This window comes from Scomber japonicus, chromosome 11, assembly GCF_027409825.1.
Source record: "Scomber japonicus isolate fScoJap1 chromosome 11, fScoJap1.pri, whole genome shotgun sequence".
In the NCBI taxonomy this organism is placed as follows: Eukaryota; Metazoa; Chordata; class Actinopteri; order Scombriformes; family Scombridae; genus Scomber; species Scomber japonicus.
In genome coordinates this window covers 16,719,744-16,747,439 of record NC_070588.1, presented here as the reverse complement: position 1 = coordinate 16,747,439, position 27,696 = coordinate 16,719,744, and the positions used below count along the sequence as shown (strand labels likewise).

At 39.3% G+C, this 27,696-nt stretch overlaps 1 protein-coding gene across 1 annotated transcript; it reads left to right on the top strand.

Annotated features, from left to right (window-relative positions):
* The first annotated feature begins 282 nt into the window (after window positions 1-282).
* On the top strand, window positions 283-22,524 carry scn1laa (sodium channel, voltage-gated, type I-like, alpha). The gene is made up of 26 exons (XM_053329167.1): window positions 283-555; window positions 988-1,106; window positions 2,318-2,407; window positions 2,503-2,631; window positions 2,866-2,957; window positions 3,596-3,778; window positions 4,262-4,325; window positions 4,485-4,626; window positions 6,647-6,853; window positions 7,481-7,750; window positions 8,819-9,190; window positions 13,127-13,259; window positions 13,361-13,599; window positions 13,691-13,864; window positions 13,955-14,311; window positions 14,489-14,953; window positions 16,590-16,734; window positions 16,838-16,992; window positions 17,397-17,570; window positions 17,818-17,940; window positions 19,438-19,710; window positions 19,901-19,957; window positions 20,445-20,582; window positions 20,743-20,847; window positions 20,952-21,222; window positions 21,335-22,524. The coding sequence occupies exons 1-26, from the start codon at window positions 283-285 to the stop codon at window positions 22,522-22,524; spliced, it is 5,940 nt and encodes a 1,979-aa protein (XP_053185142.1).
* The last annotated feature ends 5,172 nt before the right edge of the window (window positions 22,525-27,696 follow it).

The window sequence follows — 27,696 nt, the reverse complement described above, 5'->3', positions numbered from 1 at the left end:
CTCCCTCTCCTTTTATTTAAGGTAGTTTTAATCAGTCAGTCAGATTTGTTTTTTTGTCAGAAACACACAATTAACAAGTTACTAATTACTCATTAATCTTTCAATTGATAAATAATGATCAATCTTTCAATTAATAAATAATAATAATATTTCATGTACAAAAAACAAGGATTTTAAAAATTATTTTCAACCCTTTAATCAACTCTCATTATCTGTTCTGACCCCTCAGGCCTTTCTCATGTTGGAGGCTCGCTGTTCACTCTGAAGGTGCAGGATGAAAAAATGGCACAGTTGCTTGTACCACCAGGACCAGAAAGCTTCCGTCGCTTCAGTCGTGAGTCCCTCTCTGCCATCGAGAAACGTATCTCTGAAGAGAAAGCTAAGAAACCAAAGGGAGAGAAGGGAGAGAAGAAAAAACGAAATGATGAAAATGAGCGTAAGCCCAGCCGTGACCTGCAGGAGGGCAAATCACTCCCTTTTCAGTATGGGGACATTCCCAAAGGAATGGTCTCAACACCGTTGGAGGACCTGGATCCCTACTACAGCAATCAGAGAGTAGGTTTGCTTGATTTCAAACTTGAACTGTGACAAAAAAACACAAGTGCTGTTTTTGAGGTCATGAGTTGACACACTCATATTTTGATTTTGTTTTAACTGTGGTAGAAAGTAGACATTATTTCCGATTAAGTATTCCTAAAGCTGTGAAGATTTCCTGACCCAGCATTGCATGTAGCTGTTATCAAGGCAGTGTCATCTTGCCAGAGGCTTTGGATCTTGTACGGGAAGACAAGGCCGGTTAAAAGGATTTATATGAGGTTTAAATGCAATATACAAAATGTGATTAGTAATGTGTACACTGAAATGCACTCTGTAAATTGTAGAGATAAAGTATTCTTTGATGGTAGTAGGAAGTTATCATATGATTAGATACTCTTTCATATTTTTTGTAAACTATAATAAGATGTGTCACATCTGTCTTTCTATCAGACTTTCCTAGTATTAAACAGAGGAAAGTTCATCTTCCGCTTCAATGCCACTCCTGCCTTGTACCTCCTGAGTCCCTTCAACCCTCTTAGAAGAATATCAATGAAGATTTTGGTACACTCATATCCTTTTCATTACGATATTAATGTGGAAAGCATGAACCCTGTTTATGTTAAACCCAATACCTTATATCTGCTGTTTGTCAATATACTTCAAGGGTGACCCAGTGTTTCCCACAGGACAGGCATCTATTTGTGGTGGTGTGGTCCTCAGCTCATTTTTGATTCTCCCCAAATGAGAAAATGAGCGCTCCCCCTCACAGTTTGTCACCGGCAACGTGAGGAACATCCTCAAAGCCACATAAACATTAGGGAAGACTAACTGCAGGCCAAACTTCAACATGGTTTTCAGCATATTTGAGGATGACTTGTCTGTTTCAGCCAACATGAAGGATCGGAACTGCAGACGCGTAAAACACGCTGTTCCTCCTACGGGACGGACCGGAAGTTGGGAGCTAGCCACAAGTTCTTCTGATGTTTTAAACACCAACCCTTAAACATGTATATTCATGCCGTACATTGTTAGAAAGCTTAGATTCTCCTGATTCATTCAAGACCACTCATGAATTATATGGTTGCTCACAGCTGTAATAGTATTAGCGGTTAGCTCGGCTAGCCACTCAGCTAAAGTAAGCTAACAGCTATAATGCTACATACCTTCAAAGTCTTCCCTTTATCCACAACGATCATCTTATGACTCAGGACTTTCTGTACAGCTCGCCAAGTATCCATTCTTGTGAAATATGAAATCCGTTTCCATAAAACCGAAATATTTTCCTCAATATGTCAACATGTAGTTAGTCCAACACGTAAGGAAACAGACACGGAACAAACCATATAGGTCCCTTTCACGTCACTTCCTGACCTACACGTGCATCTGTGGGACACGTGACTGTTTTGTTTACGTCCGCGAACTCCTCCTGTTTCATACACACCACACACGAGCAGATAGCCTCTAGCAAAGACATATGTCTATCTTCTTCTTCTTCTTCTTCTGGCCGACCAGGTGAATTAAGTGCGTCTTCTTTGGTTTTATTGCCGCCACCTACTGCCCCGGAATTGTTACGACAAGCTATATTCACAGACAGAGTCCCATTATTATGCTTTTATGAGCGAGGTCGAGCGAGCCAAAAGCCGAAAAATCTATGAATGTGTGGGAAACACTGGTGACCTGTTTCCAGTGCTACTGTACCTTGCTCGAGATTTGGTAAATGACAAATGACCAATGTTGATTTAGCTCTGAAATAAGTGGCTTCCTTGACAGCTGCCTGCAAATTATTCAACATGGTGATCATGTTCACTATCATCACCAACTGTGTATTCATGACACTGAGTCAACCGCCTGACTGGGCAAAGATTGTAGAGTAAGTTTTTCATTGAATTACATGTTAAATCACATATATATACTGTATCGCAAGAGGCCTTGTAGAGTAACAGCAACACCTTTTGTCTCCAACAGATACACATTTACTGCAATCTATACATTTGAATCCCTCGTTAAGATTTTAGCCCGAGGATTCTGTTTAGGGAAGTTCACATTTCTTAGAGATCCCTGGAACTGGCTGGATTTCTCTGTTATTGTCATGGCGTAAGTACTTCAAAATCAGTTAATAACAAAATAAGACAATCTTTATATCTTTTCTAAACTGTTTTAGTAACAATAGTAACATCTATATTACCAGTTATAATTTAGTACAAAAACCCCATTTTATGTTTGATTGTTTCACATGGGATTCAGTGCATTATGTTGCCTTCAATCTGTGGTAGATGTTCTTTTTTGTCTGAGTTTGAGATTCGATAATAATTCTTAGTTTCCCTACAGGTATGTAACCGAGTTTGTGAACCTAGGCAATGTCTCAGCTCTTCGCACATTCAGAGTGCTGAGAGCTATTAAAGCTATTTCAGTTATCCCAGGTAAGGAGCATGCACATGTTAGTTAGCATCTTGCACGCTGCCCCCTCCAGCCTTCCTCCTCCAATTACCTCTTCTTTTACTGTCCAATTGCCATGACATGAACGTGGGGATACTCCCAAATCTCACTTCTTATCACAGATATGTCACAGAGTTGTTGTTTTTATTCAGCCCTCATAACATTCTTAAATTTTGAACAGCATTTTGAACTTGTTGCTTGTTTTCCCCCCTAAGCATCTGTTACGGCAATATTTGATTTTGTTTGTGTACTATAGTTACTATATGAAATCTGTAAATTGAACAATATGCTTTTTGTTTCTGAGTGGATTGCATGATCCTGATTTTCTCTGCTACTTTCTCCTGTTTTATCACCACATATCACCACAGTTTTGACTGATAAATGTATGTTATCAACAAAAGAACAAAATACTAACAGCATAGTGTTTCTAAAGGCTTTTTCTAGTTTCTGTAGTGTTTGCAATAAGAAACTTAACTGTGAAAGATCCTCATTAGATGGTAAAAGAAAAACATGTAATCAAACAATAAATGTGTTACCAACAGAGCTCATTGGCATGATGATTATATTGTATAATGTCTTTTCATAGAATATCTAGAGTAACAAGTGATACTGTATTCGGTAGGCCTGAAGACCATCGTTGGTGCATTGTTCCAGTCAGTGAAGAAGCTGTCTGATGTGATGATCCTGACTGTCTTCTGCCTGAGTGTCTTTGCCCTCATAGGGTTACAACTGTTTATGGGCCATTTACAGCAAAAGTGTGTACTGAATGTCACAGACACGAATGACATAAACCCGCTCAATGAGAGTAAGTATTTCATTTTCCTCTGTTCTGCTTTAGCCTGCATAAAAGAATGAAACATTTTGTGACTTAAGCGATATGGGAGGTTATGTAGAGTGATTATTTTTAAACCTCTGTTGATTTTTCTCATTGTAGCCTGTCATTATTTTTTCCCTTTTTTCACCACTGTCTTTACTTTCTTTATTACTTTATTACTTCTACAATCTAATGCAATACAATTACAGTTTTAATTTATGAGGCCATATTTCACAGTTGCATTGTACTGGAGTGCACTATATTAAAGGCATTTTGTATTATTTTGTGCAGCCCATCTGTGGCCTCAAAAATGACCCCTCTGATGCAACAAAAAATTGCAATCTACCAATTAAACCTGTATCTCTGTAGGTTTCCTAGCAACTACTGCTTTTGATACAATAATTTGTGAGATTTAGACAACAGTTATCACCATTGATAGCAAAACTGTGATTTTCTTTCTTTTCCCCCTACCAGGTTTGTATTATCGCCTCCCAGGCAAAAAGGATGCATTGCTTTGTGGATTCTCCACTGCAGCTGGGTTAGTTGATTCCACAAGTAATAAAAAGCCAGATATTGAATAGAGTGAATATACTGTAGTGCATGTATACACGTATGTTTCTGCATTATTATTAAGGTACAGTGTAAACAGGGAGATGGGTGATTCCTCATGAGCTCCACACATTCTGTCTTGTTGCAGGCAGTGTCCAGAGGGGTACAAATGTGTAAGAATGGGAAGGAACCCCGACTATGGTTACACCAGCTTTGACACATTTGGTTGGGCCTTCCTTGCTCTGTTCAGATTGATGACACAAGATTACTGGGAAAACCTCTACCAGCAGGTAGGAAGAAACTGGAAGAATTTTCCTAAGTATATAATTCATATAAACACATTTATCTTCAGTTAATACTGAGGTATGCGTCAATGTTTGTACATTCCCTATGTAATTATTGTCTATTTTTTATCTATCTATCTATATATTAACTATTGATGTACAAATAAAAATACAGGAAAATACTGCAATAGTAAAATAATTAATTAAATGCACTTCATACGTTATAAACATGTTAAAAAGGTTAAAAGAAAATGTATTTAAGAAAGCTAGAAAGCCAAAAAAGTGTTGAGAACAAATTGACACAAAAAATAACATTTTGTACCTGAGCCAAGAAGGTCAGAAATTAAGAGGCCAGGCCCAGACATTGATTGGTTAAATCTTAACATCAATTCAATTATGCAAAGGTAGCCAGTTACATGACAAAGAAATCGGAGAAATTTGACTGCTGCATTTTTTCCTAACCAGATTCTAGACAGGTGAGATTTGTATACAGTAAGTTACAGTAAACAGTGTGGCGAATCCACATTTAAGTAATTCTTGAATGATAAAAATGATAAATGATGTAATGATGTAATCGTATCTATAAATCTCTGCAATTATTTCTTAAATGATCAAAAGAAAACCCCTCAGTTTATCGAAATATCATTTTGAATTGCAAACTTTTATAACATTGTTGCCAGATAAAATATATGAGTGTCATCTGCATATAAATGAAAATGTTATATGTCCACATAATGTGACCTAGTAGCAGCTATACATGATATATGATACATATATACATACATACATCTTTTTAAAAAAAATCAAATCCAGGTATTTTTAACAGCTGTTTTAAACCAGTCGTTTAAGCTAAATGCCATTATGGGTTTTCCTTGGTTCTTTGGCTGCTCAGTGGCCCTGTGTTTGGTGGCATATTGATCAAATATTTGATCCCACGGGTTGGTCATGATGCTATATTTTACTGTCTGCCTCTTTAAATACATAAACAGCTGTGTTGGTTCTGGGGCTCTGGTAAGACAAAGCATTCTCACATTACAACATTGGCATTAAAAAGAACATTTCAAACACACTGTTCAAACAAACCTCTAAACTACATGCAGGTGCATCTTAGCCAGAGGGAACAAAGATGAACATGAAAAGCTCTAAAAGGGCATCCAGTTAATAGGCCACAGCTTTACAGTGTAAGCAGTGGCTGCCTAATGACTACTGAGCACATGACACCGCCCTGTTGTCTCTTATTCAGGGCTTGGAGTCTGATCATGGACCTGTATGCGTCAAAAAACTAAGGAACTAATCATTGAGTTTAGGATGAATTGCGACTAACCAAAAGCTATCATTATAGGTTGCGAGTATGTTAACAATATAAGCATTAAGGAACCGTGCTTGAGTTGGCTGTCAAGTGTGGACAACAAAGAATTCACTTAAGCTGAACTGTGTTTGTGACTGTGTCTGTGACATGATTTTATGTCATTTTTATCAGTCATTCATTGAAGGACTTCTAACTTTCTCATTTGTATGCTGGTTTAATGTTTTGTTTTTATTTTTGTTTGCTTTTCACCTGGCTCCTTGAATTATTCTGTATTTATGGGGCAACCTGAGGTTGCCAGAGTGTGTTGCAAAATGCTTTATTTCTTAAAACGTATGTGAATTACTTTTTGTTTTGTTTGCTTCTCGCCTGGTTCCTTGTGTAAGGCTGCATGTACAGGGTGACCTGAATGTCTTTGCTGCTTATGTTCCTTGCACCCATATGCTGACCTGCTTTCATTATTTTTCTAAATGTATAGGTGGCAGACACAACTAATGGATTTAAAGAAGGATATCTTATAAAACTGCACTTCTAGGTGGGACCATGGCCCCACTATCATAGTTAAAATCACGCTTGTGTAATTTATTGCAAGGCAGAAAGAAAAAAATTAAGAATAGTAAAGATAAAATGATAGAGTAAAATAAATAGTAATCATTTAATGCTAGTACTGATGATTATTCTTCACCAGCTCTACCAGAACATTGTTTGTGTTTCTTCCAGACATTACGGGCAGCTGGAAAGCCCTACATGATCTTTTTTGTGCTGGTGATATTCCTTGGTTCCTTCTACCTGGTCAACCTGATCTTGGCTGTAGTAGCTATGGCATATGAGGAGCAGAGCCAGGCCACAATTAAGGAGGCTAAGGAGAAGGAAGAAGAGTTTCAGGCTATGCTTGAACAGCTGAGACGGCAGCAAGAGAATGCTCAGGTGGGTCCAGGACAATATATCATATTTAACACTACCGGTACAATGATTTTAAAAAGGATTCTAATTAAATAACAAAAAATTAGGACACATCTTGTTTTTTTTATAGTACTAGAAAAAAGTTATTACTGACAGCAGATGAAGAAACATGAACTGAGATGTGTAGTGTAGTATTTCCATGTCCACTAGTACCTTAGATATGATTCTTACTTTGTGTTTGATTATATTTGATATGTTTAAATTGAACCGTCAGTATCCCAGTCATACAGTACAGGTCTTTATATACTGTACATGATAAATAGGGCTTCACCATAACCATCTGTGGTCACCAATGGGCGTTCACCAAGTTGCTGGATCAGGGCCAATTTTTTTGTTTTGATATCCAATACAATTTCTTAAAATTTTCCACTGCAACCTGACTTGATCCACAGTGCATAATAGTTATCTGAAACCTAGATAATTGCAGTTTTCTATGGGACATTCTAATCCAATCATAACCAGGAAATTAGTGCAGCATGTTTACATAGTGTGCAGTTGAAACATCACTAATCCTAACCCTGAACAAAAATAAAGCTTCACAAAGATCTATTCCACTTGTTTTCCCTCATTTTCTTTTGTTTCCTCTTCTAGGCAGCATTATTAGCAGGCGCTGCAGAGAGTGAGGAGGATGGCAACAAAGGTAATGGTACTGGGAGTTCCTCGGACATCTCCAAGCTCAGCTCCAAAAGTGCCAAAGAGAGACGCAACAGGCGAAAAAAAAGAAAGGAGGAAGAGGGCAAAGGGGCTGATGAGAAGTTTCCAAAATCCGAGTCTCAGGACAGTATACGCAAAGCCCGATGCCGCTTCTCTGTGGATGCAAACCTGCTCAACTATGACATGAAATGCTCGTCTGCTCATCAGGTTTAGTATGATTTCAGTTATATTCTGCTACCTATTTATCTTGTGCTTAATATGTCCCTGCTCAATTTCAAGCCCCTTTTTATGCTGTACTTTTTCTACTACTATTTACACATCTTTATTTAATGTAATTTAGTCACCAATGATATACAATAATGATATAATTGGCATTTCACCTCAATATGTACATTTTTGTTTTTCAAATATCAGCCCTATCAAATTGCAATCGTATAAGTTAAGTAATATATGTCAACAATAAGATATTCAGATTAACTAGCAAAATAACATACAACTAGCTGTAGATGCATGTACAACTGACCACAGATGTGTTGTAAAGCTCTGTCTAACTTTTGTCAATGAGAGGAGCATCTGACTTTTGTCAAGGTCTTTGCAGAGCTCAAAATGACTGACAGACAGGAGAAGAAAATTTATTGATAATATCATTACTGCACTTGACAATTCAGTGAAGGTTTTGTTATGTATGTTTCTTTACTTTGCTGATCCTATACAGGTTAATACCTTCCGATCATTAATTATAGGAAATTAAGCCTCATACAAAGTTTCTTTCAGTGTTATCACTATGACATCTTATCATCATCATCATCGTCATCATCATCATCGTCATCATCATCATCATCATCATCTTCGTCTTCTTCTTCTTCTTTGTCTGCAACTTCCTCTACCGTTTTCATTTTCATCATCAAGATGCATTTTTAATTTTGCAGTTTTCCGTTCCTTACAATTCTTCATGATGATGAGCATCATAATCATCATGATTACATTATTCTTCATCATCATCATCATCATCATCATCATCATCATCATCATCATTATCATGGTCATCATCTTCCTCTTCTTCATCTTACTATTCATCAGTATGCATTTAAAATTTTTCAGTTTCCTTACAATGACCACCGACATTATTATGATCATCATACCCATGCAGTTTTTTCTTCACCTCACCACACAAGTCTGTTTTATTGTCATTAGTACATATGACCGTTGTTATCTCACTGTTGTTTCTTCTTCGTGTATCAGTACAACCCACTGAAGGATATGTTTCTCTCTTAGTCCTTTCTAAGTTTTCGTGGACCCCTGTTCTCATCTCGACGGAACAGCAGAACCAGCATTTTCAGTTTCCGAACCCAAGCACAGGACATGGGCTCAGAAAATGAGTTTGCCGATGATGAAAACAGCATTTTTGAGGACAACCTTAGTCGGAGGGGCTCTTTGTTTGTTCCCCGGAGGTGTGATCGACGTAGCAGCAGTATGAGCCAGTGCAGCTTTTTGCCACATTTCCTACTTGCACCCAGTGGGATCAAGCGCAGCTCTGTTGACTGTAATGGAGTTGTGTCTCTGGTTGGTGGAAATTCACTCCCATCATCACCCGTGGGGCTTCTTCTTCCTAAAGTGACAGTGGATATGGCCTCTACCGGAGACAATGTAAGAAAGGGCTGTTTAGCCCAGATGGCCCCTTTTCAATTGCTGTATACTGTAGCTCTGCTGTATCCTCAGTTGGTTTTCTGTTTCCTTCTTCTTTTCATTATTTTCCTGTCTGACCCACACTGTGCGTTGTGTGTTACGTTGGCTGACAAGGAGAAACGCGCTGCAATTTAACACAAATAACATTGGTCTCTATGTACAGCTTGTTGTGAAACGAATGCACAAGGTTCACCTTAAAGGTGTAACACAATACTTCAGACAGTTTGGAGGACAGCTCACCTTTATACAAATAATATTGTAACCCGTTGTCTACCTTAGTAGAAAAGGGGCCTCATTTGTGTTTTAATAATATTTACATGTGAGTTACTGATGTGTCCATCACTCTTAAGTATCCTCTGGAAACACGTCGGTTATCATTTTTGTAAAATGTTGTGGTGTGGTAGTTTGTTAGTGTGTTGTGTTTTGGTATCTGCAGCTGCGCATAATGTTTTCTTAATTTGCTTGTGTTTTGTCTATTTGCATGTGTTTTCTTAAGAAGCAGCATGTTTTACTCTATCTTCCACCATATTGTGCACCTTCATGTGAAATTAATTGTAATTATAATCTTTCAAAATATCCCAATTGTTTGAAATACATTTCAATTTTCCACACGGCTATTGGACGCTATTAATTTCAGAGGGCAATTTGCAGTAAACGTTTTGCTACATGCAGGGAACGGACGGCCTGTATCAGGGGGTCCGATACCCCATACTCCCGGAGAACCCCCCACAGGACTCCCCGAGGGACACGGTCAAATGCCTTCTCCAAGTCCACAAAACACATGTGGACTGGTTGGGCAAACTCCCATGCACCCTCAAGGATCCTGCAGAGGGTGTAGAGCTGGTCCACAGTTCCACGACCTGGACAAAAACCACACTGCTCCTCCTGAATCCAAGATTTGACTATCCGACGGACTCTCCTGTCCAGCACCCCCGAATAGATCTTACCAGGGAGGCTAAGGAGTGTGATCCCCCTATAGTTGGAACACACCCTCCAGTCCCCCTTCTTAAAAAGAGAGACCACCACCCCAGTCTGCCAATCCAGAGGCACTGCCCCCAATGTCCATGCGATGCTGCAGAGTTGTGTCACCCATGACCGCCCCACAACATCCAGGGCCTTGAGGAACTCAGGGCGGATCTCATCCACCCCCGGGGCCCTGCCACCAAGGAGCTTTTTAACCACCTCAGCGACCTCTGCCCCAGAGATAGGGGAGCCCACACTCGAGTCCCCAGGCCCTGCTTCCTTACCGGAAGGCATGTCGGTGGGATTGAGGAGGTCTTCGAAGTATTCCTTCCACTGATCTACAACGTCCCAAGTTGAGGTCAGCAGCACACCGTCCCCATCATATACAGTGTTGACGATGCACTGCTTCCCCCTCCTGAGACACCGGATGGTGGTCCAGAATCTCTTCGAATCCGTCCAGAAGTCGTTTTCCATGGCCTCACCGAACTCCTCCCATGTCCGGGTTTTTGCCTCATTGACCGCCGCAGCTGCACTCCGCTTGGCCTGCCGATACCTGCCTGCTGCCTCTGGAGTCCCACAGGCCAAGAAGGTCCTATAGGACTCCTTCTTCAACTTGACGGCATCCCTCACCGCCGGTGTCCACCAGCGGGTTCGGTTCGGGGATTGCCGCCACGACAGGCACCGACCACCTTGCGGCCACAGCTCCAGTCAGCCGCCTCAACAATGGAGGCACGGAACATGGCCCACTCGGACTCAATGTCAATGGGAGTTGAAACTCTCTCTGACAGGAGACTCTGCCAGACGTTCCCAGCAGACCCTCACAATGCGTTTGGGCCTGCCAGGTCTGACCGGCATCCTCCCCCACCACCGTAGCCAACTCACCACCAGGTGGTGATCAGTTGACAGCCTCGCCCCTCTCTTCACCCGAGTGTCCGAGACATGCGGCCGCAAGTCCGATGATACAACTACAAAGTCAATCATCGAACTGCGACCTAGGGTGTCCTGGTGCCAAGTGGACATATGGACACCCTTATGCTTGAACATGGTGTTCGTTATGGACAACCTGTGATGAGCACAGAAGTCCAATAACAGAACACCACTCGGGTTCAGATCGGGGGGGCGTTCTTCCCAATCACACCCCTCCAGGGCTCACTGTCGCTGCCAACGTGGGCGTTGAAGTCCCCCAGCAGAACAAGGGAATCCCCAGAGGGAGTAATTTTCAGCACCCCCTCCAAGCAGTCCAAGAAGGGTGGATACTCTGAACTGCCATTTGGACCATAGGCACAGACAACAGTCAGGATCCGTCCCCCCACCCGAAGGCGGAGGGAGGCTACCCTCTCGTCTACTGGGGTAAACCCCAACATACAGGCACCAAGCCTCTCACCAGTGGCAACTCCAGAGTGGAAGAGAGTCCAACCCCTCTCGAGAAGACTGGTTCCAGAGCCCTTGCTGTGCGTTGAGGTGAGGCCGACTATATCTAGCCGGAACTTCTCAACCTCGCGCACCAGCTCAGTCTCCTTCCCCACCAGAGAGGTGACGTTCCACGTCCCTAGGACTAGCTTGTGCAGCCGAGGGTCGGACCGCCAAGGTCCCCATCCCTGGCTGCCGCCCAGCCCTCTACACACCCGACCCCTTCGGCCCACCCCACCGGTGGTGGGTCTATGGGAGGGGGGTCCCATGTCCCCTTTCTGGGCCCCATGGGAGAAGGCCCGGCCACCAGGCGCTCGCCACCGAGCCCCGCCCCCAGGCCTGGCCCCGCGTCCGGGCAAGGGACACGAAAAACCATTTATAGCACTCATCATAAGTGGTCTTTTGAGCTACCCTTTGTCTGGCCCCTCCCCCCGGACCTGTTTGCCATGGGAGACCCTACCAGGGGCATAAAAGCCCCCGACAACTGAGCTCCTGGGGTCATTGGGACACGCAAACCCCTCCACCACGATAAGAGGGGATGTTGGTATTTCATTCTTGAAATTTCATTCATGATTATGGTGCCATTATGGTGCCAAGTTATCATAGAGAGGTTTACTGCAAAATATTATTAATGCAATCGTACTTATATATGGTATCGGTCAGTACAATACAATGACAGTGTGGCAAATCAATCAATCAATCGAAGGAATATGCAGTTTTCTAATGTATTTTATTTTCTTACTATGTCCTTTTACTTTTGTAGTTTTTCGCTAACACATCACAGATTCATTTTGAAACTTTTGTTAGTGTCTGCAGCTACTACTGTATATGCTAATATGTGACACAATTGCATCAGTGTCAACTGTCTAAAAAATGTATATTCAAACATCATATAGACAATGTTATTATTAAACTCTGTCAAAAGGTTGGCTTCTTTTACAGAAACAGAACATTATTCCCTGTGATCTGTAGAAAGAGGATTGTTGAGGCTGTTTCTTTGTTAGTGTTGGATTATGAGGATGTCATCTATAGAAATGCTGCTCCAACTGCTCTAAAACTGCGATTTATTACTGGTGATAATTAAAGTACACACCATTGTATATTGTACAACAAACTGGGTTGATCTTCGCTAGCAGAACATATTATCTATAAAGCCCTGGTAAGTAAATTCAGTGATGCTGAATTGGAACCTTGTAGTGTATCAATCTCGCACACATGATTGGCTTATGCTTAAGGTACCCCGAGAATTTGGAAAATCAGCCTTTTCAGTGCACCAAATACATGAAATGACCTTTGACACACACTAAAAATAAATAGCCTACCAACCTATGGACAGTTTAAAATCCTGATCACTGACCTCCCTGTTTCACACTGTAACTGTTTTAGCTGTTTTTTTAATATATGTGTTTTCTTTCCTTTCTTAATTTTTAATGTGTTTGTAACTCAACATCATCATGTAAATAAGGGGCAACCTCAATGATCCTTCAAGTTTAAATAAAGATGTGATTATGTTTCTGACTCCAGGCTGACACCACTGACACTGAGTGCCAACAGGCTTGCAGAGGAACAAACCAGGAGTCTATGGACTTCCTTGAGGGTCCAGAAGCCAGAAACAGAACTTATAGTGTAGCTAGTGTCATAACTAGCACAATGGAGGGTAGGTATTGTATGCCACAGCGTGATTATCTTTATTATATCAAAGATTATGGTTAGTTTCAGACAAAAACATTTTTGATTTAACTCCCCTGTGTATGTCAGAGCTTGAAGAGTCAAGGCAGAAGTGTCCTCCTTGCTGGTACAATTTCGCCCACAAGTTCCTCATCTGGGAATGTTGTCCAAGGTGGCTCAAGGTCAAGAAGGTGGTTAGACTAATTGTGATGGATCCATTCATGGACCTAACCATCACCATCTGCATTGTGCTCAACACATTATTTATGGCCATGGATCATTATCCAATGTCCAAATATTTCAACCGTGTGTTGTCTGTGGGCAATATGGTGAGTGGAGTGTAGGACTTTTTGACTTTTTTGTGCAAAATAGGTACCATTTTCAATTTAATAATTGTGAATATTTCTGTTTCTTGAAAAGGTATTCACTGGCATCTTCACAGCTGAAATGGTCTTAAAGATCATTGCTTTGGACCCATACTATTACTTTCAGGAGGGATGGAATATTTTTGATGGAATCATTGTCAGTTTAAGCTTGATGGAGCTTGGTTTGTCAAATGTGGTTGGCATGTCTGTCCTAAGATCATTTAGATTGGTAGGTGTAAATATCTTTATATTGCATTTTATATTGCATTTTGAGCACAGAAACATGTGAAATAACTTTTTCTTTTTTTCTTTTTTTCAGCTGAGAGTATTCAAATTGGCTAAATCGTGGCCCACTCTTAACACATTGATAAAAATAATTGGTAACTCAGTTGGGGCTTTGGGCAACCTGACCCTGGTGCTGGCCATCATTGTCTTCATCTTTGCTGTAGTGGGCATGCAGCTGTTTGGAAAAAACTACAAGGATTGTGTGTGTAAAATCTCAGAAGACTGCACACTGCCCCGTTGGCACATGAATGACTTTTTTCATTCATTCCTCATTGTGTTCCGAGTGCTTTGTGGAGAGTGGATAGAGACCATGTGGGACTGTATGGAGGTGTCTGGACCGCACATGTGCATCATAGTCTACATGATGGTCATGGTTATTGGAAACCTTGTGGTACATTATCATCTCTTGTGATCAATTTATGAGTCCAAGTCATCCAACTATTTGGATCTAGTTAATTGATAAAAAATAACCATCTATTTTACAGTTAAATAGCTATACATTTTATCATAAAGTACAGTAGCTAATAGATAATGCAATCTTACATGAAGTCATATTATTATTCAATAGGTGCTGAATCTGTTCCTGGCCCTGCTGCTGAGTTCATTCAGTGCTGACAACCTGGCAGCAACGGAAGATGACAGTGATACGAACAATATGCAGATTGCCATTGGACGGATTCACAGAGGCATTGCCTTCGCCAAGTCCCTGCTTCGAAGCACCTGCAACAGTGTCTGTCTCAGGGATAAGAAGAAAAAGAAGGGTGAGGAGAAATCCCTGGACGAACTCCACAAACCTTTAGGACCCAATGGTGTCCCCAACCATACGATCAAAGACTTTCCCAAGAATGGCAATGGAGATGTGACTGGAGTTGACAAAAATGGCGACAAGTACATCGTCGTCATTAGCAAGAGTGATGATTCCATAATGTCTTTCATCAACAATCCCAGTCTGACTGTCACTGTTCCTATCGCTGTGGGAGAGTCTGACTTTGAAAACCTCAACACAGAGGACTTCAGCAGTGCCTCATCTGATGCAGCAGGATGCCACATAGTAAGTCTGCTCTTTTTCTTATTGGGCTGTCAAAGTGTCTTTAGTGTTATAGATAACTTAAATAATGCTCCTTTAAAAACAAGTATTATCAGCCATATCGCAAGAAGACTAGAGTTTGTGATGTGCAATGAATTAGCAAAGGGTTTCAGTATTGTGTGTGGCTCTTGGCATGTACAGCTATTGTTGTTGAAGTAGATGTTCTGTTGCAGTAGTCATGTTGAAGCACTTAGCCCACAGTCCTGTGCATATGATGATTCCTTGAACTTCCCTACCATGACCATTTAACAAGGAGAGGCCATATACTGTAGTATAGACCATACCTAATCAGATTATGTGCCATTTAAATCTGAGTGCAGGGGAGCTGAATTCTCCTCTTTAGGAGACTGCTTTTTGATGGAGAAAAGCTCCCAATGGAAAAGGAATGAAAGAAAAACACAGTTTCTATTGCTATTTCTATTCAATATTTGCTGTGATGTTAAGGTACTAACTTTTCACATTTATATTTATATTGGTGGCTAGGTTCATTTTTTGTCATGATTTGTAAGCAGTTTTATTGTTGCACATGCTTGCCAATCCTTTACAGATGCTCTGATGAGAGACTTGTAAAAACACTTTCTTGTGCATTACAATTATCATGGAGTTGCCTGCCATATTTACAGTAACCATCAAATGCCCTTTTAGTGGACCACTCATCTATTTTTCTCTTTTTTTTGTTGACTTTGGTTGTAGCTGTGTTATTTTTTCTTGTTCTATTCTTTTCTTTTCTATTCTTGTGTCTCCAGGGTTTTGACAAAACAGTGAATGGATTTTACTTGTGATTGTTCTCAAATTTAACATGAAGCAATTCCGACAGAATGGATGGATTGAAGCTTAATTGGTGGCACAAACACATTAACTTTAGTGCTCAGAGTATATCACAGGAACATGCTTACATCATTCCCTGCACTTAGCTGGTCCCAGGACATGCAAGTGCTCCTGCATTCATCAGCAAGGCATTCAGCCTGTGCTCATCTACCAGCTATTAGGAGACACACTCTTAGGAAAGCTGGGAAGACAGATGCAGCGTGCTGTCATCCTTGTACTCATTTTATCTAAATACAAAGCAGCCACTGTTGACAAAATGACAATTACAGTGACTACCATCACCTTTGGCATATTGTAATATCTGTAACATAGTTGACTATGACTCTGGTGATGGGCACTCAACTGCTCTATTGCTGTCGAGCTAAAGATTGTCCTAAGGGTTTATTTTCGTTTCATTTATTGGGGCTAGTCTACTATGCAGAAAGAGGACATGTGTATTTGTTTTCATGTCAGTAATCAAACAATTACATTTTTTTAAATCTTGTTACAGAAGGTGGACATACTGATCTTTATTTTCAGATCTATACACTTGATTCAATCTTGAATTGAATGCATGCCTTAAACAAGACATAATAATCTGTTCTGAACATACCAACAATTACACTGGTCTTATCCAAGTCTCTTGGTATTTTTTGTATGAAAACTAAACTTTTGGAGAGATGGACTGCATTCATTACATGAACAAATAGGTGCTTCTTATATGTGCCACCATAAGCTCATCTATGACTATATTTTTCTTTGGCTTCATCTACAGATTGAAGATGATGATGATGATGATGATGGTCAGCTCAGTTCCTCAGAGGGCAGCACAGTGGACTTTGGGGAAGCTGGGGATGGAAGAGAGTCTCTAGACTTTGAACTACATGATTCACTAGATCCTGATCCCTGTTTTCCTGCCGGTGAATATTACTGCAACTACTGTTGCCACTTAACTTTCTACAGCTTTGGAGTCAATCTGATGCTGCATTTTTAAAACACCATCTCCTCTTTGTCTTTGTACAGGCTGTGTGCAAAAGTTCCAATGTTGTCAGGTAAATGCGGAGGTGGGCTGGTGTAAAATATGGTGGACGCTGAGAAAGACCTGTTATGAGATAGTGGAGCACACATGGTTTGAGAGCTTCATCATCTTCATGATCCTGCTTAGCAGCGGGGCACTGGTAAGTCTCTGTGGGAACTTCTTGTCTGGTGCAGTTGTTTTTGAATACCTGATTTGGCTGTTCTCATTTATTTACATATTGTGTTTGGCATTTGTCATCAAGCAGTAGACTCTCAAATAACTCAGCTGCATTTAAAGTGTTTTCCATTGAATGTTATTGAGTTAGTGCCATCTCATGCTAGTCTGTTGTAATTGCTATGGTACAAATTTAGAAAAAATTTCATTCTCTGCAAAGTAAGGTCAAGATTTTGAATGAAATTGACATGTTTCGATTATGAACACATTATAAATGTCAATATTTACAGATTACTCCTTATACCTTTAAATAACAACAACAGTGATAATTGCTTTCCGAGCATACTGTATTGACAGTTAATCATTCACCATCATTTTATTCACATCCAGGCATTTGAAGATGTTTACATTGAGCAGAGGAAGACCATTAAAACAGTGTTGGAATTTTCAGACAAAATCTTCACCTATATCTTCATTCTGGAGATGTTACTGAAGTGGGTTGCGTATGGATTTGCCAAGTATTTCACAAATGCCTGGTGTTGGCTGGACTTCCTCATTGTTGATGTAGGTTGAAATGTCTCTCTGTTTATGTAGAAAAAGACATACAGTGAAATTTATTTATTTCCAACTTATTCTTAAGAGCAATTCTTATAATCTGCTATATGTTTGTGAGTATGTTAGAAGTGTCTCAGTATGGGACAGAGACAATAGTAGCACAGTGTGTGGTGTGGAAATGCTCCCTCATGCTCTGCTTAATGTGTGCCATGTATTTATGTCGTGACATATGCTTGCTTTTGTGTGTTTGTTCCAGGTTTCTCTGGTCAGTCTGGCAGCCAATGCCATGGGAAAATCTGACCTTGGTGCCATCAAGTCTCTGAGAACCCTGCGAGCTCTGAGGCCCCTGAGAGCCCTGTCACGATTTGAGGGCATGAGGGTAAGAGCTCATTGGATTTCCTTACCCACTCTAGGTCCTGGTGCATTACCATCAGTTTACCACACTGGGACAGAGCATAGTCACTCTAGTCTGGTGAAGAGCAGCATATAAAAGCTCTACCACTTTGCAAGACCTCAATGGCAAATATCACAAAAAAATATGTTGCATGTAAATGAGGCATTCCTCTTCATCCCTAATCCTCTTTCTCCAGTAGTTATTTGTGCTAAGAGGTGACTTAAATACTTAGCTGATTACTTCGCTTTCTTTGAACAATCCTCTAATTATTCACTTGTGATGCAGATTTCTTAAGAAATATTCTTTTTTGCTTTCTTGCAGACAGTTAGATGAGAAGATTGATATTACTAAGTTAGAGTAGTCATGTGCAAATCCACAGTGGGATAGGATGCTTGATACAAAACAATACAATTACAATACAAGGAGTACCTGCATAGCTCCCTTTAATTTTATTATAGATGGGGCAAAACATTCCTAATAAAAAGATTCATACTGTTAGCATATCTGTCCATTAAATATCAAGTTGCAGCCAGTAGCTTTGCTTAGCATTAAGACTGAAAACTAAGGGAAACAGCTAGCTCTGTCTAAACAGAACAAAATCCTACCAGAATATTCAAAGTTCACTTAGCTATATCCCCTTGTTACCAGTGTGCCTCCAGCTTCATATTTAACAAACTCATATGAAAGTGGTATCAATCTTGCCCACTCATTCCCAAGCGACTAAGGATATTTCTTACAAATGGCGCCAAGTCTGTTGTAACCAAAATAAGACAACTTTTTTTTTTAAATCTACTTCTCATACCATTACAAAATTTGATGTGCAATGCAAGCATGGTATAAACAGAGGTTGATAACTTATGTAACTGAAGGGGGAGGATTGTCAGCTGCTGAAATCAATGCAGCACATATTGATTAGTTGCTTTCGTATTGTGGTGGTCTAGATTTAGAGCACTGTTATGATGATGGTCTTTCCTCACGTGGTAGACAGTGAATTCCCTCATTTGCATGAACAGCAACAGTACGTCAGTAACACCACATTAGTTTCCATTGTAATTTCACGGTTTTGGATATTGTTGCCTGGGATCGTTACCTTTGTTTTCATGTTTTATTTATGCTTTTGTTTACAGTAAACACATTTTGTGGCGTCCTCCTGCCTCTACAAGGTGTTCTGTTTCAATGTTTCTCAAAAATTAGTTGTAACCCACTAAAATCACTTTTGGATACATAGTATATTTCCTCAGTCTCCTGCCTCTTTTCTTAATTCTTTCCCCACTTTTACCATGCGATTGTCATTGTGAATGAGCTTTGGTGTTAGTCATAGCTGTGATGAGCTCTTGCTGATGTGCATGTTGGCACTCAAACATTCACTCTTGTGTTTTCCTATTCTGACCATTGCCGAAGTATACAGTGTATGCATCATTTCTACAGTCTATGATCTCTGCCTGCTGTAAATAGGGGTTATGTTTGTGTGTTGGTGTGCAGGTGGTTGTCAATGCCCTGCTAGGAGCCATTCCTTCCATCTTCAATGTGTTGTTGGTATGTCTCATCTTCTGGCTCATCTTCAGCATCATGGGAGTCAATCTATTCGCAGGAAAGTACGGCTATTGTGTCAACAGAACCACAGATAAGATTTTCTCTCCAAACGACGTGAAGAACAAGACAGAATGTGATGCCTTGAAAGAAGGTGCTCGCTGGAAGAGTGTTAAAATCAACTTCGATAATGTTGGCATGGGTTACCTTGCACTGCTGCAAGTGGTAAGCAATAGTAATAGTAGTAATTAATTGTAATGGTAAAGATAAGAATAAATAGTAATAGATGTAGATAATAGCAAAGTGTGTGCATTTTTAAGGTTGTAAAAGTTATTTGTTGTATTGGTGGAATATAGGTGGAAACATCAAAGGGCTTCTACAACATGTTTGTTTATAATTCTCTATTTCTATACAGGCCACGTTCAAGGGCTGGATGCCCATAATGTATGCTGCTGTGGACTCTCCAGGCAAGGTGATTCCATTTTTAGTTCAGCCATGATTTCAGCCATGATATAACCTCTTTCATAAACTGTACCTGTCTCTGGATAGGTACAGTACCTGTTTACATCCTGAAATAACCTCTCTATACAATAGTTTTAATTGTTAATGGTGTCGTCTGCCATTCCCATACTGGATACAAATTGCCTTCATATGCACAGGGGACTCCCAGGAAACAATGAATTGATGTAGTACCCTAGTACATGTGTGTCTGGGGTTAATGCTGGCTGTGTCATTTCATCAAAAATACATCTCCAAAACATGACAATGGCATTCTTGGCATTTTTCATCAGCTGATAATTTTAAATTTTTTCAATGCCATAATAGAACAACAAGAAGCAGCCACAGTGAGATGTTATAAGAAGAAATTGCCAACTTCTGTCACCAAATCGACCAGGGCTGAAAATTTAAGCATTATATCTTTAACCTATTGATATCTCCATTTTCTTTCACTATTATAGCAAGAAGAACAACCAGAGAGAGAGATCAACATGATTATGTACCTGTATTTTGTTGTTTTCATTATATTTGGAGCCTTCTTCACACTCAATCTCTTTATTGGTGTTATCATAGACAATTTCAATCAGCAAAAGAAAAAGATAAGTATCACATCTATTTTCTTAACAAAATTTGATATTTTGACTAATTGCACTGATTAATTGCACTGAAATGCAATATGTGAAAGCATTATTTGCAATTTATAAAGTACCTCCTTATCTCATTTTCAGTTATTTAATATGCCTTATATTCCCTTTTCACTTTGGAGGTCAAGACATCTTCATGACTGAGGAACAGAAGAAGTACTACAATGCCATGAAAAAGTTGGGGTCAAAGAAACCACAAAAACCTATTCCTAGACCATCAGTATGTAACTTTAATTATGGCTACATCTAATCTGCATTGCTAATCTGATCATTACTTTATATACTAAAATAGATTTTTGTTTCTCTGACTTGTGTATATTTCAGAACAAGATTCAAGGATACATCTTTGACTTCACCACAAAACAAGCATTTGATATTGTCATAATGGCCCTCATATGGCTCAATATGGTAGCGATGATGGTGGAAACTGCTGACCAAACAGAGCAAAAGGGCAATGTTCTGTACTGGATTAATGTGTGCTTCATTATCATCTTCACTGGAGAGTGTTTATTGAAGATGATCTCACTCCGCCAGTACTATTTCACAAATGGGTGGAATATATTTGATTTCATCGTAGTCATTCTGTCAATCATTGGTATGACCCACTTCTGTCCACTGTGGTGCTCAAATGAATCATAATCAATTATTTTGTCAGTATATCTGTACTGTTTAAGATTTGACTAATATGTTTTGCTTTCTTTCCTTAGGCACATTTCTCTCAGAGATAATTGAGAAGTATTTTGTTTCACCAACCTTGTTCAGAGTCATCCGATTGGCTCGAATTGGCCGCATCCTCCGCCTTATTAAAAGTGCCAAAGGAATCCGCACCCTGTTGTTTGCCTTGATGATGTCACTTCCTGCCTTGTTCAACATTGGTCTCCTGCTTTTCTTGGTGATGTTTATCTACGCCATCTTTGGCATGTCAAACTTTGCTTACGTCAAGAAAGAAGACGGTATTGATGACCTTTTCAATTTTGAGACATTTGGAAACAGCATGATCTGTTTGTTCCAGATCACCACATCTGGAGGATGGGATGGCCTGCTAGCTCCCATTCTTAACAGTAATGAAGATGAGTGTAACAGTACCACAGAGCATCCTGGCAGTTCTGTTAAAGGAGACTGTGGAAATCCTCCCGTGGGAATTGCCTTCTTTGTGAGCTACATTATTGTTTGTTTCCTTATTGTGGTGAATATGTACATTGCAGTCATCCTGGAAAACTTCAGTGTGGCCACTGAAGAGAGTGCCGAACCACTGAGTGAGGACGATTTTGAAATGTTTTATGAGGTCTGGGAGAAGTTTGACCCTCGTGCAACCCAATTCATGGAGTACAATAAGCTGCCACAATTTGCTGATGCTCTAGAACCACCATTACGCATTGCCATGCCTAACAAGATCGAACTGATCTCTATGGATCTCCCCATGGTGAGTGGTGAACGCATTCACTGCCTGGACATCCTGTTTGCATTCACAAAACGTGTTCTTGGCGAGGGTGGGGAAATGGACATCCTAAGGGGGCAGATGGAGGAGCGCTTCATGGCCTCCAATCCTTCCAAAGTGTCCTATGAACCCATCACTACCACCCTCCGCCGTAAACAGGAGGACACATCAGCCTTGGTCATCCAGAGAGCATACAGACATTATTTAAGCGTACATGCTGCCATTAAGCCCTCTGACAAATCCAGGAATGATATTCAGAAGGATGAACCACTCAGTGACAAAGAGAATCCTGTCACAGACAAACTCAGTGTCTCTAGTGCGGATAAAAATGACCTAACACCTTCAACAGCCTCTCAACCTCTATGTAACAGTGTGACAACAAATGGAAAAAACAAATATGAAAAAGACAAAAGTGAAAAGGAGGTTATGGGTAAAGATGTCAGGGAGCAAGATATGTGAAAGAATGTTGGAGATGCAACAAAGACATTTTAATTAATGACAACATGTTTACAACCTCTGAAAGTGACTAAGACTCACTCTCTTAGTATGGATAACTATGCCAAACTGACCATGCTTAACTGAGTCTAAAGATTGGTGCCTAAAATGGAAAAGTGGCTCATTCAGGATGTAGTGGGCCCATTTAGTTTTGAAGCCTTTTGGCTCTGTGTGAGGCTGGACAACCTGTGTCAAAATGTTCTTAAAGACACATTAGTTAATGCTTTAACTTCTATTGCGGCTAGTTCTGCTATCCAGTGTCTTGAATTATTGCTATATCACTGACTGTTGTATTACTTTACCTATTTATTTGTCATGCAGTTTTAATGTCATTACTTTTAGAATTCATAGCTTGGTTGATCGCCTTTTTATACACTTTTTTTACTCTTTAAAAGGGTTGTCCTTTCAGGGGTAGTTTTTACAAAGAGCTGCAATTCTTTGAAGCTAGTCTTGCTAACTGATAGCACTTAAAATACTTGACAAATCCTAGGGACAATGTTGGGGTTGCTGCAGTTAACTAGCAATGTGGACCTGCATGTTTCTCCATGATTATGCATGCTAGAGTGTACTATTTTCATCAGCCTCCCTCCCTGTCCACCAGGCTTCAAGATGCAAAGTATACAGCCATGGTGTGGGTGTTTTTTATACATTAACTTTAAAATACAGCCAAGTACGTTTAGTATGTTGGAGTATCAGTGTCAGAACAGTAACACTTGACAGTAATACTTTGCACATTTGGTCTTGTTGAACCATCTAATCATTCACATAAGTCATCTCAGTTTGCTGTGTGCTACCAATGTTTCATTTACAATATTGGTGATTACATACCATTTTTATCATGACACTGCTAAAAGCAAACTCCTGAACTGAAGAACTGACTTTCAATGCTGGAAATTAAAGAAAAAGCTTATATTGTTCGCACACTGTAACTGGTCCTGTTATAAGTTACCTCGCTTAACCACAAACCTCTGACAGTTAGCTCTGGGAAGATTATCTGTAATATTGTCTGATTGTAGGACATGAGCATCACTAGTTAGTGCTTAAAATGTTTAGCATCTCCAAAATATAGGTATCCTCCATGTATCTACCTGTCCTTCATTTTCTTATTTCTTGTTTTTGATGTTGAACCTCAATATGTATTCCATAATGAGTATGAAACTATGGAACAATTAATGGTCATTAGTTGTGAAATAAAACCAAATACTGCATTCTTCGTATTCTGTTGTATTCGGGCAGACAGGGATATGATACATCCAGCAGTAGCTGTGAGCTAAAAAAAAAAGAAAAGTAAATGTCTATGAAAAATGTTATATGAATGGTCATTTTTCTGAATAATACAAAGCTCTGTGTTTAATTACTGGTGTTGTCATATGACCCTGCTGTCGAAGCATTTTTATTCAACCTTTAACTGCACATTTCTATGATGACTGGAAAAAAGGAAAGTTGATGTTTTTTGATTTTTTTTGTGTGTGTGCTATGTAAACTGTTTTTGACAGTTTACCTCTCAATCTTTATCATGATAAATATCTGAATTGGATGGATTATGGCTCAGAATATTCTGAATAATATTCTGAATGATTGTTTCGTGGCTGTTTCCTACTTCTGTTTACATTTTATAGTGTCAGTTCTGTTACTTGTCAGGTCTTCCCATAGATATGACATCCACCCTAAACTATATGGCAACTACATCTGTTGTTCCATGTTATAGTGGTATAATTCTATTCATGAAAGTATATTTTGCATGTAATTAAAACGCTCAATACTTACACTATACTTTATACATAACGAAAGAATGTTTTGATTACATAGAAATTAACATTTCCCATCATTCATATGCATAATGTTTGTAGTGTATAAAAAAACTGCATGCAAGACATTGCTATAACCCATTTCACTGAAAAGCCAAAAGAATAAAGATTACATGTACATCAAGTATGCCATTCATTCAGTCCATTTTCATTTAGTTTGTGTTAATTACTCTTGGAATTTAGTGTGAGAGTGGGATAAGAGAGTGGGTATCTTTTACTTTAGCTTGTTTAATGTGCTTTAACAGTTGATAAGAGTGGTTAGAGTAATGTACCTTTATTTAAGCTCAGTGTTGTTATAGCATGAAGAGATGAAAAAATGAAGACAAAAAGATGAAAACAGAAAGGTAATGTTACGCTGTTGCTCCTTTTTAAAAAGACAGCTAGTCTTTTAAATGCTTTTTTCTGAGCCTGAGCTTGTCTGCAGCTGTGTGGTCCATTTGTCTCTTTGGTGTCAGCTATATACTTTATTTACATTCTTACATTTCTTTGACGTGACTTCTTGTTCAAGTATATAACACTTTTATCCATGGCAATGTAGGGGACCATTTATACATGTTACTGATATTTTCATCCTAGTCAGAACTTAGTCTGCATTATTTTGAATGTTATAGTAAGTCCACAGCATTGTTATAATGACCAGTGGAACTGGCCTTGTCCAAATCAGTGGTTTCTTATATGGACAGTCCCTCCTCCCTCCACCCATGGTACCTGCCAGATAGTGAACTTGTACTTAAAATATAAGTTATAATCTTTCATGAACCTATCTGGAGTGTTGATAAAGTATGGGAGGGGGATGAATGAAAGTTTGTAGAGGGCACCGAAACACCTGGGACCGCCACTGATCCAAATAAACAACACAGAAATTCAGTAGAGACTGATTGCTGACAGAGCATTGAAGAAGGGAATACATAGCATAAATGTATCAAAACTGTTAACTCTTTTGGCTAAACCAGCAAACCATTCGGAGCATTGCTTGCAGTTGGAGTAGGTAATGTTAATAATTTTAAAGGGGCACCTTTGCACCAAAGATGCGTGATACAGTCTGGGATGAACCTACATTCTGTTCCCACATTCATCTTATTTTTTCACTAACGTGAATTTTTATTAATGAATGCTACATAAGCACATTAATCAACACTCATCTAAAATTTACTGTCAAAACGTATTTTATTCTCCCTGATATGAACTAACAAAATTGACCAAAGTGTGGTTAATAAGTAGCTCACTGTTTTGTTTTTTAGGTTTTAATATAATGTATCATTTGTAATCATTTTGTTGCTTCTAACTTAATTTAACAAGTCTTAAAGTTGCAGAGTCTAATTAAAAAGTCACAGCAAACCTACATAAGAGATAATAACAAGTCTTAATGCATTTCTTGAAAGAATTAAACAGATGCTTTCTTCCTATCGTTTTGATTATATTAATGAAGCTGGATTTTAAGAGCTAATGGCCTTCCTCAAATGTACTTCTTATTTTTTGGTGATCTGATGTAATTGATATCAGGCAAGCAATAATTTGTGATCATGACTGAATGACATGAGTAATCAGGAAACTATCTTAATAACTTTTAGTACAGTTAGAGGATTTAATTTGGAAAAATTGATCTAAAGTACTTACCACATAAATGATTCAGAAGCATTAAGTGTCAGCTTTTACAGCCATAGACTTTATGACTGTTACAATGAGATAGCTACCAAATCACTATCAGCATTAGTGTCATTTCAGAACCTGTTAGAAACTGAAATCATCAGTGTGCAAAATGTTATGAACACTCAAACTAAATCCCTCAAAGTATGACTTTACACAAATTATAGTGGCATGATAATACAGTACAATAATACAGTACATGTAAATATTTCTTCAAAATATATAAATCTCTAATGGCCAAGAAGGGAGCTTCAAAACCAAAATATAAAGGTTTGTGATATTTGTTTTGTGTGCAGTATGTTGTATCTTCTGTAGGAGCTACATTCTGGTTTCTGAGTGTGCTTTGTGGCATCTGCCGGAAACTATTAGCATCTTAAGAGGATGGAACATTTTATTAATTATTAATAACAGTCCAAATATTTATTATAGTCCAACATTGCTTTTACCTATTGTGGCTGAATTCAGAGCGCAGTAAACAAGAGGCTGATGGCAAAGTGCTGATATTCCCTGCCATTCTGTCTCAAGATGATGATGTGATTATCAATTTGCGCCACACCCATTTACAGCACTTAATAGCTCACATGTTGTTTTCCTGACAAGCCAGTCAGCAGAACAATTGAGCTGTCCACAAATAAATGTTTTCTACCATGCTCTCAAAACACAGGACATCACAATAGCAAACTGGCAATTATATTTAAAAAAGGTCAAAAGATGGTCATCTGTAGAAACAAAGTCTTAGCTTGTTATGTCATCCACCAATTGATGTAAAAATGTAGCCAGTGACTGAAACCAGTACACAGCTCCACTGATGGCAACAGGTGGGGTTACAGATTGCTTATTTTAATGACCAGTAAATCAAGAGTGATTCTGCAGATTCTCCTTGCCTGTTGCCCAGCAACATGACATCAAGCTCCTCTGTTAGACTGAATTAGGGTGAAAGGTCGGAAGTTGGTCTGCATCCGCACTCCTGGAGTCTCGCAGGCAAAGGCAATAATATGTGGACATGTGATATGTGAAAGGATGTCTGTTTGGCTTGGGATCCTGCCACTGGCATCCATGGAGGGGCATAGCGAAAAACAATTCAGAGAGAAATCTGAGAATGCTACCCATAACAGCTCTATAATTGTATTTGCTCTAGATAGATGGGAAGAAAATCCCATTAGATTAGGTAGTGGTGAGTCCCTCCCCTACCTCCCCAATGTGCCAATAGACAGACACACACTCTCAACCACTGACTAGTGTGCACAAACCCACACACATACATATGCACTGTTTCAAGTGAACCACTCCAGTAACTCACAAGACACATACACAAATACTGCAGTTTACAGAGACAATTTGTTCAGAAGAAATACAGCAGAATATTACACTAATTTGCTTGATCCGATATTACAACTATATAGTCTGTACACACAGTATAGTAACTGCAAACATGTAAGAAATTGACAACCTCTAACCATCAATAAAATACTTGTTTACAAAGGTAGATTAGTACATGCATACTTGTGCACTGAAACGCAAAGCAATCAGATTGCAAGCAAACTTATATTGCAAAATGTGGAAAAAAGAAATAAAATAGTTAATTTGCTAGTGAGCTGCTTGTATTATTGAGCATGGCTCTTTGATCAATAATGGTCTGTACAAACCACAATGGATATAGCCATTAGAATGCTATAGCAGT

Excerpts from the sequence above, each read along its gene's own strand:
- scn1laa (XM_053329167.1), top strand. The coding sequence starts at position 283 with ATGGCACAGTTGCTTGTACCACCAGGACCAGAAAGCTTCCGTCGCTTC. Across the intron at positions 13,600-13,690 it reads TGTTGTCTGTGGGCAATATG|GTATTCACTGGCATCTTCAC; the intron begins GTGAGTGGAGTG and ends TTTCTTGAAAAG. Across the intron at positions 19,711-19,900 it reads ACCTTGCACTGCTGCAAGTG|GCCACGTTCAAGGGCTGGAT; the intron begins GTAAGCAATAGT and ends ATTTCTATACAG.